Here is a 17802-nt window from a genome sequence, read left to right on the forward strand (position 1 = left end):
CCCTCTCTCTCCTCCTGCCCCTCTCTCTCCCCTCTCTTCTCCTCTCTCTCTCCCTCCCCCTCTCTCTCTCTCCCTCCCCCTCTCTCTCTCCCCGCTCCTCTCTCTCCCCTCTCTCTCCCCTCTCTCTCTCTCCCTCCCCTCTCTCCCTCCCTCTCTCCCTCCCTCTCTCCCTCCCCCCCCACCCACCCTTCCTCCCCGCTCTCTCTCTCCCTCCCTCCCCTCTCCCTCTCTCTCCTCTCGCCCTCTCTCCCTCTCCTCTCCCTCCCTCCCCCTCTCTCTCTCTGCCTCCCCCTGTCTCTCCCTCCTTTCCGGTCGGTACCGAACGGAGTCAGTCCGACACCGGGAGGCCGGGTTCCCATCGCGCCGAAGCGAGCCCGGGGTTCCTCATCGTTAACGCGGCGGGCCTTTGGACCCGGTTGGCCGGGGCGGCAGACGAACGCCTTTCGCTGTGGACTCCCATGTCCGATTTCAGTCGGGGACGGCTCAGAGAGGGGGGAAGGAGAGAGAGAGAGAGACTGGGGGGACAAGAGAGAGAGAGAGAGAGACTGGGGGGGAAGGAGAGAGAGAGAGATAATTTTTTTTTGCTGCAGGGCCTGGCCGGTCTGTAATGGCCGCCACTCACCTCAGGATTGGTCAACTGCTATTTTGAACATTTTTTAAAAGTAAAGACGCCTATGGACACTCCCCTGATTGGTCAAATATGCCTATGAGACTCCCCTGATTTTTTGAATGTTTTTTAAAAGTAAAGACGCCTATGACACTCCACTGATTGGTTAAATACGCCTATGACACTCCACTGATTGGTTAAATACGCCTATGACACTCCCCTGATTTTTTGAACGTTTTTCAAAAGTAATTACGCCTATGACGCTCCCCTGATTGGTCAAAAATGCCGTTGACACTCCCCTGATTGGTCAACCGCTAATTAGCGGATTTTGTATATTTTTTGAACTTTTTTTTAGAAGTAAGTATGCCTAGGGACACCCTCCTAATCATAAACCTTTCTTTTGATATGACATATGTGTAGGTACGCTCTATAACTTTTGAGTGATGCCCAGACAGACAGACAGACAGACAGACACCACTATCCTTTTATATATATAGATACTAGCTAGAGTGCCCGGCGGTGCCGAGGGTTTTTTGAGGGCATGTTGTTATGAAAAAAGTAGAAATAATTTTAATATATATAAAAGAGTTTGTCTGTCTGTGTGGGAAGGAGAGAGAGAGAGAGGGAAAGAGAGAGGGGGGAAGGAGAGACAGAGAAAGGGGGAAGGAGAAAGAGAGAGAGGGGGAAGGAGAGAGAGAGAGCGGGGGTAAGGAGAGAGAGAGCGGGGGGTAAGGAGAGAGAGAGAGGGGGAAGGAGAGAGAGGGGGGGAAGGAGAGAGAGAGGGGGGAAGGAGAGAGAGAGAGGTGGAAGGATGAGAGAGGGGGGAAGGAGAGAGAGAGAGAGACGGGGAGAGAGAGAGAGAGACTGGTGGGAGAGAGAGAGAGAGACTGGGTGGGAGAGAGAGAGAGAGACTGGGGGGAGAGAGAGAGACTGGGGGGAGAGAGAGACTGGGGGGAGAGAGAGACTGAGGGGGAGAGAGAGAGAGAGACTGGGGGGGAGAGAGACGCAGAAAGCAGGAAAAAGAAGGAAGCAAGATGGCGGCTACTCACCTCAGTTCAGAACGATAAGGCCCGCTCACACACGCGGAATGTTGAAGGTTTTTCGGATACCGCGGGCGCAATTTTTGTCCGGCCGAAACGTAAATACACTTAAGACCGTTTTGGAAATGTAAGCTTTCTTTCGACGTAACGCACGCGTAGGTACGCTCTATAACTTTCGAGCGCATAGCCGCCCAGACGCACACGTGCAGACAGACAGACAGAAGGACAGAAGGACAGACAGATTGACCGATTTATATATATATCTAGATACTAGCTAAAGTGCCCGGCGGTGCCGAGGCTTTTTCGAGGGCATGTTGTTGTTGGAAGAGAGAGAGAGAGAGAGCGACTGGGGGGGGGAGGGGGGAAGAGAGAGGAGAGAGAGAGCGACTGGGGGGGGTGAGAGAGAGCCGACTGGGGGGAAAGAGAGAGAGCGACTGGGGGGAAGAGACGAGAGCGACTGGGGGGGAAGAGAGAGAGCGACTGGGGGGAAGAGAGAGAGCGACTGGGGGGCAGAGAGAGAGAGCGACTGGGGGGGAAGAGAGAGAGCGACTGGGGGGGAAGAGAGAGAGCGACTGGGGGGGAAGAGAGAGAGCGACTGGGGGGGAAGAGAGAGAGCGACTGGGGGAAGAGAGAAGCGACGGGGGAAAAGAGAGAGCGACTGGGGGGAAGAGAGAGAGCGACTGGGGGGAAGAGAGAGAGCGACTGGGGGGAAGAGAGGGAGGGGAGGGGAGGGGAGGGAAGAGAGGGAGGGGGAGGAAGAGAGGGAGGGGAGGGGAGGGGAGGGAAGAGGGAGGGGAGGGGGGGAAGAGAGAGGGGAGGGGGAGGGCAGAGGGGAGGGAGGGGAGGGCGGGGGGTAGGGCGGGGGGGGAGGGGAGGGGGGAGGGGGGATGGCTGGGGGGAGGGGGTGAGGGAGGGAGGGGCGGGGGAGAGGGGGGGAGGAGGAGAGAGCAGGGGGGGAGGGATGGGCGGGGGGGAGGGAGGGGAGGAGGGAGGAGGAGAGAGGAGGGGGGGGAGAGGGGGGGAGGGGAGGGGAAGGGGGAGAGTCCCCGAGCCCCCTGATCCCCGTCCCCCCAAACTCCCGAGCCCCCTGGTTGGCCCCCCCGAGACTCGCCCCCACCCACCAACCAAGCACCGAACCTCCGGAGGCGCGATCTTCCGAGCACCGGCCTCCAGAGCTGGCTTCAAGATTGCGGCTGTGCGAGACGGCCGGCGAGCCCGGTTGCCAGGGTAACCCTTGACGCTCACCAAGCCCCGCCCCCCGGCAGAGCCAGAGAAAGAGACGCCGCGTCTCAGCTGCTCCTGCTGCACGCGCACCCTTTAGTAACGTAGCGGCGCTGGGGCTGAGGCCCGCCCCTCCAGCCTTCGAGTGGGGCCGGGAGGTGCCTAGCTCGGGCGTGGGGTGCGGAGGAGAGGCCGAGGCTTCGAGGCCTACCTGGAACAACGGGGAAAGGTAGGAAAATTAATGAGATTAGATAAGTTAATTACTTTCTAAATCATTTTTTTTTAAAACAATATGTGTTTTAAAAGCAACGTTTTTTTTTTAAAGACGCAGAAAGCGGGAAAAAAGAAAGGAAAAGTTTGGAATCAAGATGGCGGCGACTCACCTCGGTTCAGAACGATAAGGCCCGCTCACACACGCACCGATTGGTCGACCGTCAGGTCACCATAGCGTAGGATTGGTCAATCGTCCCGTCACTCGACCGTAGGAGGGGCCCGGCCGCACGTGGCAGCAAACCGGCGTACGATTGGTCGACCTCGAGGTCACTCTGTCGCTAATGAGCGGGTAATGAGATGCTAATGAGCGGAATGTTGAAGGTTTTTCGGATACCGCGCGCGCGATTTTAGCCCGGCCGAAACGTAAATACGCTTAAGACCGTTTTGGAAAGGTAAGCTTTCTTTCGATGTAACGCACGCGTAGGTACGCCCTTGTAACTTTCGAGCGCATAGCCGCCCAGACGCACACGTGACACAGACAGACAGAAGGACAGAATGACAGACAGACAGATAGACAGTTTATATATATAGACTAGCTGGGGGAGCCCGGCTTTGCCAGGGCTGTTTTGGGCCGGGCGGTTTAAATCGAGTCCCAGGCTTTCGGGCCTGTCTCTGTGTCCCTCTGTGAATCTGTTGCCGGGCTACATTTTAAATCGAGTTGCAGGCTTTCGGGCCTGTCTCTGTGTGCCTCTGTGAATCTGCTGCTGGGCAACATTTCTACCTTTTAATACCTTGAAAGATGAAAGTGAAAGTAATTATAAAACGTTTTTGGTAAATCTGATGTTATTTTTAAAAGAGGTACTAACTTTTTCGAAGCTGGATTAGCAGATTTTGAGCTGGAAGTAGTGAAGCAATGGCTGCACAATACCTGAGTTGAAAAGCATTAGTCCCGCCCACAGACGCAGCGATTGGCCAACCATCAGGTGACTTAACTGTAGGATTGGTCAATCGTGACGGCACAGGATTGGTCGACCTTGACGTCAGTGAATCAATGCTAATTAGCAGATAATGAGTTTAATTTTGAAGGTTTTTTGCATAAGGCTGCGAACAATTTTTCGTCCGAGACCGAAAAAGTAAATATGCTTACGACCGTCCCGGAACGGTAAGCTTTCTTTGGAGGTAACGCATGCGCAGGTACGCTCTATAACTTTCGTGCGTATAGCCGGACAGACAAAACATACGGAACCGCTTTATATATATAAGATAGAAGAAGATAAATAATAGATAGATTGGTTGACAGCCTATCCCCAGAAATGGAGATGGTAAAGCTGATGAAGGGAAGAATCGTCGATGCACCATGTTAAGAAAAACGACGTGTGGAAAAAGACAAAGGAGGTGTGAAGCAAAGTTGATGAAAATTTCCAGTTCGAGTCATAAATATGAAATAGTCACCAATAAATCCAATAAGGATTTCAGGAGAGCCTTCTTTACCCAGAGAGTGGTGAGAATCTGGAACTTGCTACAATATGGAGTAGCTGAGGCGAAAAAGGAATAGAATGATATGCTGATAGGGTTAGAGGAAGTAAATAGAGAGGGAGGAGGCTCCTGAGGCATTGACTAGTTGGGCCAAATGGCCTGATTCTGTGCTGTAACTTCTATATCATTCTATGAAAACAAATATGGTGTGTGAGGACAGGTTTCTACAGGAAGGTGAAAAGCCGTGCCCCCCTGTGCAGGCCCCACCCCCTGTTCATGCTCCACCCACTGTGTGCCCATCAATTTCTAGCCTCACAAATCAGAGATAAACTTTGAAGGTTTGGGGATTGCTGTTGTGATTATTGCAGCTTGTTTAGTCTAATTCCCTTTAACTGCAGGTTTTGCTACTCCGAGTGGAACATCAGAGAATGGGCAACTGGAGACAGAGACGGATCAGGGTCAGGACCTTGAAAAACGTGGCATCTTTGGGAGCAAATATTGTTTTGATGGCGGGCTTTATTTTGGTTATTGTTACCAGTTTATCTTGCAGAAAAGGTATTGGATAGATGCTGAGGTAAGTCCCTGGAGTCTCCATTTTAAGTTATTGGCTTTGTTCCTCAGTGTTTCTAAATGTGACCAGACACAGAGAATGAAAGAACCTTCTTGTTTATATCTGGACAGTTCTGATTGACTCAGTGTGTTCCATCAGTGGGCAACATGGTCTACATTGTATTCTACATTAGACACTGAGGGCACTGAACTGTGACTTTGAACCCTACAGACAAGGAGGGTCCCAAGTCCATCCATGGACAGTGATGAGGGTGTTACAACTTGTCTGAGTGTCTCTGGATTAGAAAAGAGTAAAATCAGTGCGACTCCCTGGTCCTGATCACCATCCAGTGAGACCTTCTGCAAAATGCATTGTCTGGAAGTTTGGTGGGGACAGGATTGGGCTCCAGATCCTGCTCTTCAGATCAAAGATGACAAGGTCCATTTAAAGGCTCTGCTGTCAGCCCATTGAAAGGGCAAAGAGTGTGAAAAACATGTATCCATTCAGCTAAGATTTCAGACATTTTCAAAAGCCGACGAGATGCATCCAATGTTTGTTAGTTTTACATTGAATGGTCTTCCCAGGTCACTTTCATTGAATGGGTCTGTAATATCTCCCCAGGTCAATTCATTTGTACCCTTCCTATTGGGCAATGTTCGTCTATTTAAATTCCCCCATGTGATATTAGCAAGATAAATTGTATACCTTGCATACCTGGGACTAATTTATTTTGAGCCCTTTTAGACTGTTTCGGACTTCCATGATATTTATTCTACTTGTATTACTGTTTTCGGGAGAGCACATTACCCACACATTCCCTTTTAAATATTTGAAGGAAGTAATGATCTCTTTATTACTAAATCCATGGGGGAGAAATTCGGTATCGCCCCATTTGGGGCGCAATTATCGGCCGGGCGCAAAGTTTAGCGCCTGGCGCTAATTATCGCCTCCGACTGCAAACTGGGCTTCTATCGCCCCTGGAGGTAATTGGAGCGCTAAATCAGGCGCTACACACCTCTCTTGGCGTTAACGCTGAGGAGCGAGGCGCTACCTCAGAGCGCTGGCGAAGCCCATGTGATGTCAGCCAGCAATGGAACACAGACACATTGGTGCCGGCCAGTTCTTAAAGGGGAGGGTCGATCTTGCTCTCCATCCACACCCTGCTCATTGCAGCCTTGAATCTCGGCCTGGAGAGACCTGTACATCAAATCTGCTGGAAAGAAGAATGGAGAGGCCCAGGGAAAGAGCTCAGGGTGCAACCCCCTTAGTCTCTTCTAAGTCGATGCAAGGAAGATCAAATCAAAATCAACCTGCAAAGTGCTGCTCAGTACCCAAAACTCCTTCATACAGCGTTGAATCTCTCCAGAAGTCTCTCTCTCTCTCTCAGAATGCGTGGTGCAAAAATGTCACCGACAAAAAAAGGCAGGAAGCGGTCACCTTGAAATAGCGCTCCCCTAGTCCCTTTCTGACAGCATAACGCTCCCCTCAACCTGTCGTTGCTAGCGGCAGGCGGTAAGGCAGGGGGCGCCAATCAATTTCCGGTCCGCGGCACTAACGGGGCGTTGCGCATTCGACTGACGTCACAATCTGCTGGCGCAGGAGATTGTGGCAGTAGTGTTTAGCGCTGCCGCAAACTGTCTAGTTAATTTCGCGAGCGGCGCAAACATCGCTGCGCCCGTGCACTAGTTACTTCGTGTCCCATTAGCGCCCTCTGAAGGCGCTAACAGGAGGCGCAAACAACTGAATTTTTCCCCCCCATGTATATATCTTGCATTTCCAGTCCACACTTTTTACGTCAACATTTATAATGCGAAAACTGTTAAAATATAGGTAAAGAAAAATGAAGGCCACTCATTTAGGTTTCACAGAATAATGGACAAATTCTAGAATGCCATTGAATAAAAATGGAATTGAATTTATTGGGGGAGAAAGTCAACTCACACCTGTCTATTTTGCACTGAAGAAACAGGCGGTAAGGGGACACCATAATCGCCCTTTGATGCCCAAAGCCCACCCGACGCAATATTCAGCCAGGCCTGAAAATGGGCGAGCAGCCCACCCGCCTGAGACAGGCCTAAACCTTCTTAAATATGCAAATCGGGCCCTACGCCGATTGTAGTTGGGAAAATGCTGGAATCTATTATAAAGTCTACTCTCAATCATCAGCAAAGTGATGGAAGGTGTCATCGACAGTGCTATCAAGCGGCACTTACTCAGCAATAACCTGCTTACTGACGCCCAGTTTGGGTTCCGCCAGGGCCACTCAGCTCCTGACCTCATTGCAGCTTTGTTCCAAACATGGACAAAAGAGCTGAACTCAAGAGGTGAGGTGAGAGTGACTGCCCTTGACATCAAGGCAGCATTTGATCAAGTGTGGCATCAAGGAGCCCTAGCAAAACTGAAGTCAATGGGAATCAAGGGGAAAACTCTCCATTGGTTGGAATCATACCTAGCACAAAGGAAGTTGGCTGTGGTTGTTGGAGGTCATTCATCTCAATCACATGACATCACTGCAGGAGTTCCTCAGGGCAGTGTCCTAGGCCCAACCATCTTCAGCTGTTTCATCAATGACCTTCCCTCCATCATAAGGTCAGAAGTGGGGATGTTCGCTGATGATTGCGCACTGTTCAGCACCATTCGAGACTCGTCAGATACTGACGCAGTCCGTGTCCATATGCAGCAAGACCTGGACAACATTCAGACTTGGGCTGACAAGTGGCAAGTAACATTCGCACCACACAAGTGCCAGGCAATGACCATCTCCAACAAGCGAGACTCTAACCATCTCCCCTTGACATTCAATGGCATTACCATCGCTGAATCCCCCACTATCAACATCCTGGGGGTTACCATTGATCAGAAACTGAACTGGACCAGCCATATAAATACTGTGGCTACAAGAGCAGGCCAGAGGCTGGAAATTCTGCGGCGAGTGTCTCACCTCCTGACTCCTCAAAGCCTTTCCACCATCTACAAGGCACAAGTCAGGAGTGTGATGGAATACTCTCCACTTGCCTGGATGAGTGCAGCTCCAACAACACTCAAGAAGCTCGACACCATTCAGGATAAAGCAGCCCGCTTGATTGGCACTCCATCCACCATCTTCAACATTCACTCCCTCCACCACCGGCGCACTGTGGCTGCAGTGTGTACCATCTACAAGATGCACTGCAGCAACTCGCCAAAGCTCCTTCAACAGCACCTTCCAAACCCGCGACCTCTACCACTTAGAAGGACAAGGGCAGCAGACGCATGGGAACATCACCACCTACAAGTTCCCCTCTAAGCCACACACCATCCTGACTTGGACCTGTATCGCCATTCCTTCACTGTCGCTGGGCCAAAATCCTGGAACTCCCTTCCTAACAGCATTGTGGGTGTACCTACACCATATGGACTGCAGCGGTTCAAGAAGGCAACTCACCACCATCTTCTCAAGGGCAATTAGGGATGGGCACTAAATGCAGGCCTAGCCAGCCAGCGACGCCCACATCCCATCAATGAATAAAAAAAAAACAAAGGATGTAATAACTGGGCACTTAGAAACTATTACAGTAGTAAGATTGGGCAGAATCAACATGGATTTATGAAAGGGAAATCCTGTTTAACAAACCTACTGGAGTTCCTTGACGATGTAACTAGTGGAGAGGACAAAGTGGAACCGGTAGATGTGGTGTATTTGGATTTTCAGAAGGCCTTCGATAAGGTCTCACACAAGAGTTTGGTGAACAAAATTAGGGCACATGGAATTGGGGGTAATATACTAGCAAGGATTGAGAATTGGTTAACGGACAGAAAACAAAGAGTAGGGATAAACAGATCTTTTTCAGGATGGCAGGCTGTGACTAGTGGGGTACCGCAAGGATCGGTGCTTAGGCCCCAGCTATTCACAATCGATATCAATGGTTTGGATGAGGGGACTAAATGTAACATTTCCAAATTTGCTGATGATACAAAGCTAAGTGGCAGTGTCAGTTGCGAAGAGGATGTGAAGAGGCTTCAAGGGGATCTCGACAGGCTCAATGAGTGGGTGAGATCATGGCAGATGGAATATAATGTGGATAAACGTGAAGTTATCCACTTTGGTAGAAAAAACACAAAGGCAGAGTATTTCCTAAATGGTGAAAGATTGGGGAATGCAGATGCTTAAAGGGACCTGGGTGACCTTGTACATGAGCCACTGAAATGAATGTGCAGGTGCAGCAAGCCATTAGGAAGGCAAATGTTATGCTGGCCTTCATTACAAGAGGATTTTAGTACAGGAGCAAAGAAGCCTTACTCCAATTATATAGGGCCTTGGTGAGACCACACCTGGAGTACTGTGTACAATTTTGGTCTCCTTACCTAATGAAGGATATACTTGCCATAGAGGGAGTGCAATGAAGGTTCACGAGATTGATTCCTGGGATGGCGGGACTGTCGTATGAGAAGAAATTGAGTAAACTAGGTCTGTATTCTCTAGAATTCAGATGAATGAGATGGGATCTCATTGAAGCATACAAAATTATTACAGGGCTTGATAGGGTGGATGCTGGGGGAATGTTTCCCTTGGCTGGGGTGTCTAGAACCAGGGGCCACAGCCTCTGGATAAAGGGTAGGCCATTTAGGACTGAGATGAGACGAAATTTCTTCACACAGAGGTTGGTGAATCTTTGGAATTCTCTACCTCAGAGATCTGTGGAGGATCAATCATTGGGTACATTCAAAACAGAAGTCGATAGATTTCTGACTAGTAAGGGCATCAAGGGATATGGCGATAGAGCCGGTGAATGCAGTTGAGGCAGAAAATCAGCTATGATCTCATTAAATGACGGAGCAGGCTCGAAGGCCTGAATGGCCTACTCCTGCTCCTATTTCTTATGTTCTTATGTAGGACCCTCATGCAAAATTTAGCTACAAATGGGCAGAGCTTGCATCGTACAGGCTCCACCCAGTTACACCAGGGTAGGTAACCAAAAGCTTGGTCAATGATGTATGTTTTAAGGAATGGCTTGAAGGAGTAGAGTGTCAGAGAGCTTTAGGGAGGGAATTAAAGAGCTTGGGCCAAGGCAGCTGAAAAACAACCACCAATGGTTGAGCACCGAAAATCAGAGTTGTGCAAAAAGCCAGAATTGTGGGAGTGCCGAGATCTCGGCGGGTTGTAGGGCTGGATATAAAAACATAATAGGAGCAGGAAGATGCCATTTGGCTTTTCAAGGCTGCTCTGGCATTCAGTAAGATCATGGCTGGTCTTCTACCTCAACTCAACTTTACAACACTGTCTTCATATCCCTTGATTCCCTTAATATCCAAAAAATACTATCACTCTCTGCTTTGAATATACTCCACGACTGATCATCCACAGACCCCTGGAGTAGAGAATTCCAAAGATTTACAACCCTTTGAGTGAATAAATTTCTCCTCATCTCTGTCCTAAATGGCCAATCCCTTATTCTGAGACTGTGACCCCTAGTTCTAGACTTCCCAGACAAGGCAAACATTCTCCCAGTATCCACCCTGCCAAGCCCTGTAAGAATTTTATGTTTCACTGAGATCACCTCTCATTCTTCTAAATCCTAGGGAATATAGGCCTACCATCGCAGGAATCAGTCGTTGTGCTCCCTCTAAGGCAAGTCTATTCTACCTTGGGTAAGGAGACCAAAACTGTACACAGTACTCCAGGTGTGGTCTCACCAAGGCCCTATATAATTACAGTAAGAATTCTTTCCTTTTACCCTCCAATCCTTTTGAAATAAAGGCTAACATATCATTTCCTTTCGTAATTGCTTTCTGTAACTGCATGTTAACCTTCAGTGATTCGTGTACAAGGAAAGCCAGGTCCTTCTAAATACCAACATTTCCCAATCTCTCACCATTTAATAAATATTCTGCTTTTCCTATCAAAGTGGATAACTTCACATAATACTCCATCTGCCATGTTCTTGCCCACACACTTAACCTGTCTTTATCCCTTTGCCACCTCTTTGCATCCTCCTCACAACTTACTTTCCCACTTAGCTTTGTATTGTCAATAAACTTGGATACATAACACTCGGTCCCCTCATCTAAGTCATTGATGTAGATTGTAAGTAGCTGAGGACCAAGCACTGATCCTTGGGGTACCCTTCTAGTTACAGCCTGCCAACCTGAAAATGACCCATTTATTCCTACTCTCTGTTTTCTGTCCATTGACCAATCCTCAATCCTTGCTAATATATTACCCCCAATCCCATGAGATGTGGCAGAGACCACATAGGGACAATAACACAATGTATAGCCAATGCTGTTATATGTACCAAAACACAATTCACTATGTATAGCAATATTGTGATATGTATGTTCTGGGTTGGGTTATCGGTGCAGGGTCCCTTTAAGAGCGTCGGTAGCGTGATGACGTCATGACGTCGGTTGCGTGATGACGTTATAGCCCCTGTACGGGGCTGAGACTTTCAGACCTCGTGGAGAGTGATTAAAGTAAGACACGTTTTGCCTTTGCTGAAGCAAAAGTCTCAGAGCCTGTTGATTTCTATCGAACCCAACAAGCCCTAATTTTGTGTAATAACCTCTTGTGTGGCACCTTATCGAATACTTTCTGAAAATCGAAATACATTACATCCATTGGTTTCCCCCTTATCTTGCCTGCTAGTTACAACCTCAAAACTCAATTAGATTTGTCAAACACAATTTCCCTTTCAGAAATCCATCTTGACTCTGCCCAATCACATTTTGATTTTCTGAATGCCCTGTTATCACGTCCCTAATAATAGATTCTAGCATTTTCCAGACTGCTGATGGCAGGCTAACTGGCCTATAGTTCTGTTTTCTCTCTCCCTCCTTTCTTGAATAACAGGGTTACATTAACTACCTTCCAATCCACAGGGACCATTCTAGAATCTAGAATTCTGGAAGATCAAAACCAATGCATGCACTATCTCTGTAGCCACCTCTTTTAAAACCCTAGGATGTCGGCCATCAGGTCCAGAGGATTTGTTGGCTTTTAGTCCCATTAATTTCTGCAGTACTATTTCTATAGTAATACTAATCTCTTTCAGTTCTTCATTCTCACTAGACCCTTGGTTCCCCACTATTTCCAGAATACAAAGCATTTAGAGGAGGTTAGAGAGATAGGGGAGGGGCAAGGCTTTGGAGGGATTTGAAAATGAGGATGAGAATTTTAATATCGAGGCATTACTGTACCGGTAGCCAATGGAGCTCAGCGTGCACAGGGATGATGTGTGGAACATAGGAACACAAAGAGACCATTCATCCCTTCGTGCCTGTTCGCCATTCAAATAGATCATGGCTGATCTTTATCTTAACTCATCTACCCACCTTGGTTCCATAACCCTTCATACCCTTGCTTAATTTTCCATTGACTCCAGTCTCAACAGCTTTTTGGGAGAGAGTGCCAGATTTCCACTACCCTTTGTGTGAACAAGTGCTTCCTAACATCACCCAACGGCTTAGCTCTAATTTTAAGGTTATCTCTATCTACCCGAGCAACTCCTTTAATCATCTTAAGCACCTCAATTAGATCACACGTTAATCATCTATACTCAGGAAATACAAGCCTAGTCGGTGCAACCTGTCTTCATAATGTAACCCTTTTAGTCCCAGTATCATTCTGGTGAATCTGCGCTTTTAGCCTTCAGTCTTTTTAATTTTTCTTGTACCTGTCCACTAGCTTTCAGTGATTTCTGTGTTTAGACTCCTAAATCTCTCTGCTGCTCCTCCATAATTCCTAGCTTCTCACCATTTAGATAATATTCTGATCTATCTTTCTTCGGACAAAGTGGATGACCTCACACTTCTCCACATTGAATCCCATCTGCCACAGTTTTGCCCACTCACCTAATCTAACAACATCCCTTTGCAACTTTCTACTTTTATCTACACTATTTACTGTGCCACCTAACTTAGTGTCATCAGCAAACTTAGATCTATGGCTCTCTATTCCTTCACCTAATTCTTTTATGAATATAGTACCTTCACCACAAGGACTGCAGCGGTTCAAGAATGCGGCTCACCACCACCTTCCACAGGACAATTAGGGATAGGGAATAAATGCTGGCCTTGCCAGCGATGCCCAACTCCCATGAACAAATAAAAAAGAAAAGTGAAAAGCTGAGTCCCCAGTACAGAGCCCTGGGGGACACAACTGGTCACATCCTGCCATTTTGAGTACATACCCATTATCGCTAATCTGTGTCCTACCTCAAACAATTCCCTATTCAAGCCAATAGGTTGCCTCCAATTCCATGTGCTCTAAATTTTGTTAGCAGCCTCTTATGTAAAACTTTATTGAATGCCTTCTGGAAGTTCATATAAGTAACATCCAGTGACATTTCCTTATCTGCCACATTCCTTACAGCCTCAAAAAATTCAACTAAGTTCGTTCGACATGATCTGCCCATCGTGCCTGTGCCGGCCGAAGAAGAGCTATCCAGCCTAATCCCACTTTCCAGCTCTTGGTCCGTAGCTGTGTAGGTTACGGCACTTCAAGTGCATATCCAAGTACTTTTTAAATGTGATGAGGGTTCCTGCCTCTACCACCCTTTCAGGCCGTGAGTTCCAGAGCCCCACTACCCACAGGGTGAAAAAGTTCTCAACTCCCCTCTAATCCTTCTACTATCTATGCCCCCTGGCTATTGACCTCTCTGCTCCGGGAGATAACTCCTTCCTATCTAGTCCCCTCATAATTTTATACATCTTAATCATGTCTCCCCTCAGCCTCCTCTGTTCCAAAGAGAACAACCCCAGCCTATCCAGTCTTCCCTCATAGCTGAAATTCTCCAGTCCTGGCAACATCTTCGTAAATCTCCTCTGTACCCTCTCTAGTACAACCACGTCCTTCCTGTAATGTGGTGACCAGAATTGTACACAGTACTCTAGCTGTGGCCTAGCTAGTGTTTTATACAGTTCAAGCATAACCTCCCAGCTCTTGTATTCGATGCCTTGGCGAATAAAGGAAAGTATCCCATATGCCTTTTTAACCACCTTATCTACCTGTCCTGCTACCTTCAGGGATCTGTAGGTATACACTCCAAGGTCCCTCTTTTCCTCTACACTTCTCGGTATGCCACCATTTAGTGTGTATTCACTTGCCCTGTTAGCCCTCCCCTAATACATTACCTCACACTTCTGTGGATTGAATTCCATTTGCCACTTTTCTGCCCACCTGACCAGTCCATTGATATCTTCCTGCAGTCTGCAGCTTTCTTCCTCACTATCAACCATACGCCCAATTGTTGTATCATAGAATGATTACAGCACAGAAGGAAGCCATTCGGCCCATCGAGCCTGTGCCGGCTCTCTGCAAGTGCACTTCAGCTAGTCCCACTGCCCCGCCCTTTCCCCATAGTCATGCAATTTTTTTTCCTTCAGGTACTTCTACAATTCCCTTTTAAAAGCCATGATTGAATCTGCCTCCACCACCCTTTAAGGCAGTGCATTCCAGATCCTAACCACTCACTCCATAAAAAAGTTTTTCCTCATGTCGCCTTTGGTTCTTCTGCCAATCACCTTAAATCTGTGTCCTCTGGTTCTCAACCCTGCCGCCAATGGGAACAGTTTCTCTCTATCTACTCTGTCTAGACCCCTCGTGATTTTTTACACCTCTATCAAATCTCCTCTTAACCTTCTCTGCTCTAAGAACAACGCTAGACGTTTAATCTGCAAACTTCTTAATCATGCCCATACATTGAAATCGAAATCATTGATATATACCACATATAAAGTGAGGGTCCTAGTACTGAGCGCTGCGGAACCCCACTGGGACGAGCCTTCCAGTCAGAAAAACACCCATCAACCATTAACCTTTGCTTCCTGCCACTGAGCCAATCTTGGATCCAAATTGCCACTTTCCTTTGGATACCATGAGCTTTTACTTTTCTGACCAGTCTGCCATCTGGGACCTTGTCAAAAGCCTTGCTAAAATCCCTGTGGACTACATCAAACATGCCAACCTCATCCACCCTCCTTGTCACCTCCTCAAAAAATTCAATCAATTATTCAGACATGATCTTCCCTTAACAAATCCATGCTGACTGTCCCTGATTACTCCATGCCTTTCTAAATGACAATTAATACTGTCCCTCAGTAATTTGCCCACTACTGAGGTTAGGCTGACTGGCCTGTAATTACTAGGTCTATCCCTTTCTCCCTTTTTAATCAACAACAACAACTTGTATTTATATAGTGCCTTTAACATCCCAAGGCGCTTCATAGGAGTTTTCCAAAAAAAAATTGACATGGGGCCACATATGGAGAAATATGAGCATATGACCAAAAGCTTGGTCAAAGAGGTAAGTTTTAAGGAGTGTCTTAAAGGAGGAAAGAGAGGTGGAGAGGTTTAGGGAGGGAATTCCAGAGCTTAGGGCCTTGGCAGCTGAAGGCACAGCCACCAAGAGTTGAGCAATTTAATTCAGGGATGCTCAAGAGGCCAGAATTCTAGGAGCGCCAATATCTCTGGGGGTTGTGGGGCTGGAGGAGTTTAGAGATAGGGAGGGGCGAGGCTATGGTGGGATTTGAAAACAATGAGAATTTTTAAATCGAGTCGTGCTTAATTGGGAGCCAAAGTAGGTCAGTGAGCACAGGGGTGATGGGTGAATGGGACTTGGTGTGAGTTCAGACACAGGCAGCAGAGTTTTGGATGACCAATTTTGCAACATTAGCAGTCCTCTAGTCCTCCGGTACCTTGCCTGTCTCTAATAGGCCCTACTCTTTCCTTAGATATGCTCTTGCTCTTTATGTATTTATAAAACATCTTTGGGTTTTCCTTGATTTTACTTGCCAATATTTTTTCACGACCCCTCTTTGCTTTACGAATTTCCTTTTTAATTTCATCCCTGCATTTCCTATGCTCCTCTAGGCTTACTGCAGTGTTGAGTCCTAGTTATCTGGCATAAGCTTCCCTTTTTTGTCTTTTCCTACCCTGTATACCCCTTGACATCTAGGGGTCTCTAGATCTGGGAGTCCCACCCTTTTACTTTGTGGCAACATATTTGCTATGAACCCTCACTATCTCCTCCTTGAATGCCTCCCACTGCTCTGACACTGATTTATCTTCAAGTAGCTGTTTCAAGTCCATTTTTGCTAAATCACATCTCCGCTTAGTAAAATTGGACTTTCCCCAATTGAGAACTTTAACTACTGATTTATCTTTGTCCCTTTTCCATAACTATGCTAAATCTAACTGAATTATGATCACTACCACCAAAATGCTCTCCCACTGATGCCCCTTCCACCTGCCCAGCTTCATTCGCTAAAACTAAGTCCAGGACCACCCCCTCTCTTGTTGGGCTTGTTACGTACTGGTGAAAAAAAAGGTCTCCTGAATGCATTTTAAGAATTCTGCACCCTCTAACTTTTACACTGATTCTATCCCTGCTAATATTCGGGCAGTCGAAATCCCCCACTATTACTGCCCTATTGCTTTTGCACTTCTCAGAAATTTGCCTACATATTTCCTCTTCTATCTCCCTCTGACTATTTGGGGGTCTATAGTTGATGAGCCAAATAACTGCCTGAATCCAAGCGGTTAAAGCTTAAAACTAAAGGCTTTTATTAAGTAAGAACATGGCATCGAGCTAAAACAGGGCAGCCATCATTCATCACCGACCCAGCCCTTATGAGGAGGATCCAGAGGGGCGGGGCTAGGGAGGAGCATTAGTGGTTACATCTGTAGAACATTCCAGACATTAGCAAGTACAACAACAACAGACAATACAAATGCCAGAACACAGAGTTATTTCATCACAATAGTACACTCCAGCGGTGTGATTGCCCTTTCCGTTCTTCAGTTCAGCCCATATGGCCTCATTTGATGATCCTTCTAACATATTTCCCTCCTCATAGCTGTAATTGTTTCTTTAACCAAAATTGCACCCAGTCCCTGCCCCACCCACCTATCCTTTTATATCGCCCTTTCTAACTCATCGGAAAACCCTGTAACCAGGAATGTTGAGCTACCATTCCTACCTTTCTTTCAGTAATAGCTATGATGTCATACTTCCACATGTCTGTCTGTGCCTTATTCACTAGACTCCTTGCACTGAAGTATATACCATTAAGCACTGCCAAACACCTCATGGGATCTCATGGATGTATAACAGCAGGTTGTATGTTTTATTGTTCACCTTAACAAAAGAACAGAATGTTTCAACATTAAACATATTACATGGAGCGACAGAACTGAATAGTACAGTCAATGTAAAAAGGTGAAAAACAAAAAATGGTCTGTTTTATTTTTATTTAAAGCTGTACTGCCAAAAACTGGCTCACGGCGGCCATCTTGCATCCATACACTCGCAAGAACAGAACAGGTTCATTGGACAGGTGATTCAAGAAAAAGACGCATCAAATCCTATTACTTGGCTCGGATTGAGTGACATCTTCAAGGTAACGTTGTCTGAGAGATTACAGCACAAATTGTTTATTGTAACAGAAATATACATGTTTAAATTATGATTTTATATTTCCACAGGAGGGGACTTACTTTTGGACTGATGGATCGGAATCAGATTTTACAAGCTGGAGTGAGGGAGAACCCAGTAATGCAAAAGGAAAAGAGGACTGTGTGCATTTTAATTACCGTAAGTTGATGCTGCAAAATGTGACTTTTTTAGGAAAATAATTCCAGACAAATGAATAGATCAACTGATGAGATTAAAGACTTTTAACTGGGATCAGTGTGGTTGAATTTTAGACTTTGGCAG

At 46.9% G+C, this 17802-nt stretch overlaps 1 protein-coding gene across 1 annotated transcript in view; it reads left to right on the forward strand.

The window, feature by feature from the left end:
• Positions 1–17802, forward strand: part of LOC147105786 (uncharacterized) — a 243709-nt gene that overhangs the window by 177211 nt on the left and 48696 nt on the right. Inside the window, exons 5-7 of the mRNA XM_086010943.1 lie at positions 4956–5131; positions 17345–17485; positions 17571–17679. Of these exons, the coding sequence (XP_085867069.1) occupies positions 4956–5131; positions 17345–17485; positions 17571–17679 (426 nt within the window). The remainder of the gene's footprint in view (positions 1–4955; positions 5132–17344; positions 17486–17570; positions 17680–17802) is intronic.

The sequence above is a fragment of the Somniosus microcephalus genome, chromosome 17 (genome assembly GCF_052327205.1).
Source record: "Somniosus microcephalus isolate GS21.2 chromosome 17, FLI_Smic_1.0, whole genome shotgun sequence".
NCBI classification, from domain to species: domain Eukaryota; kingdom Metazoa; phylum Chordata; class Chondrichthyes; order Squaliformes; family Somniosidae; genus Somniosus; species Somniosus microcephalus.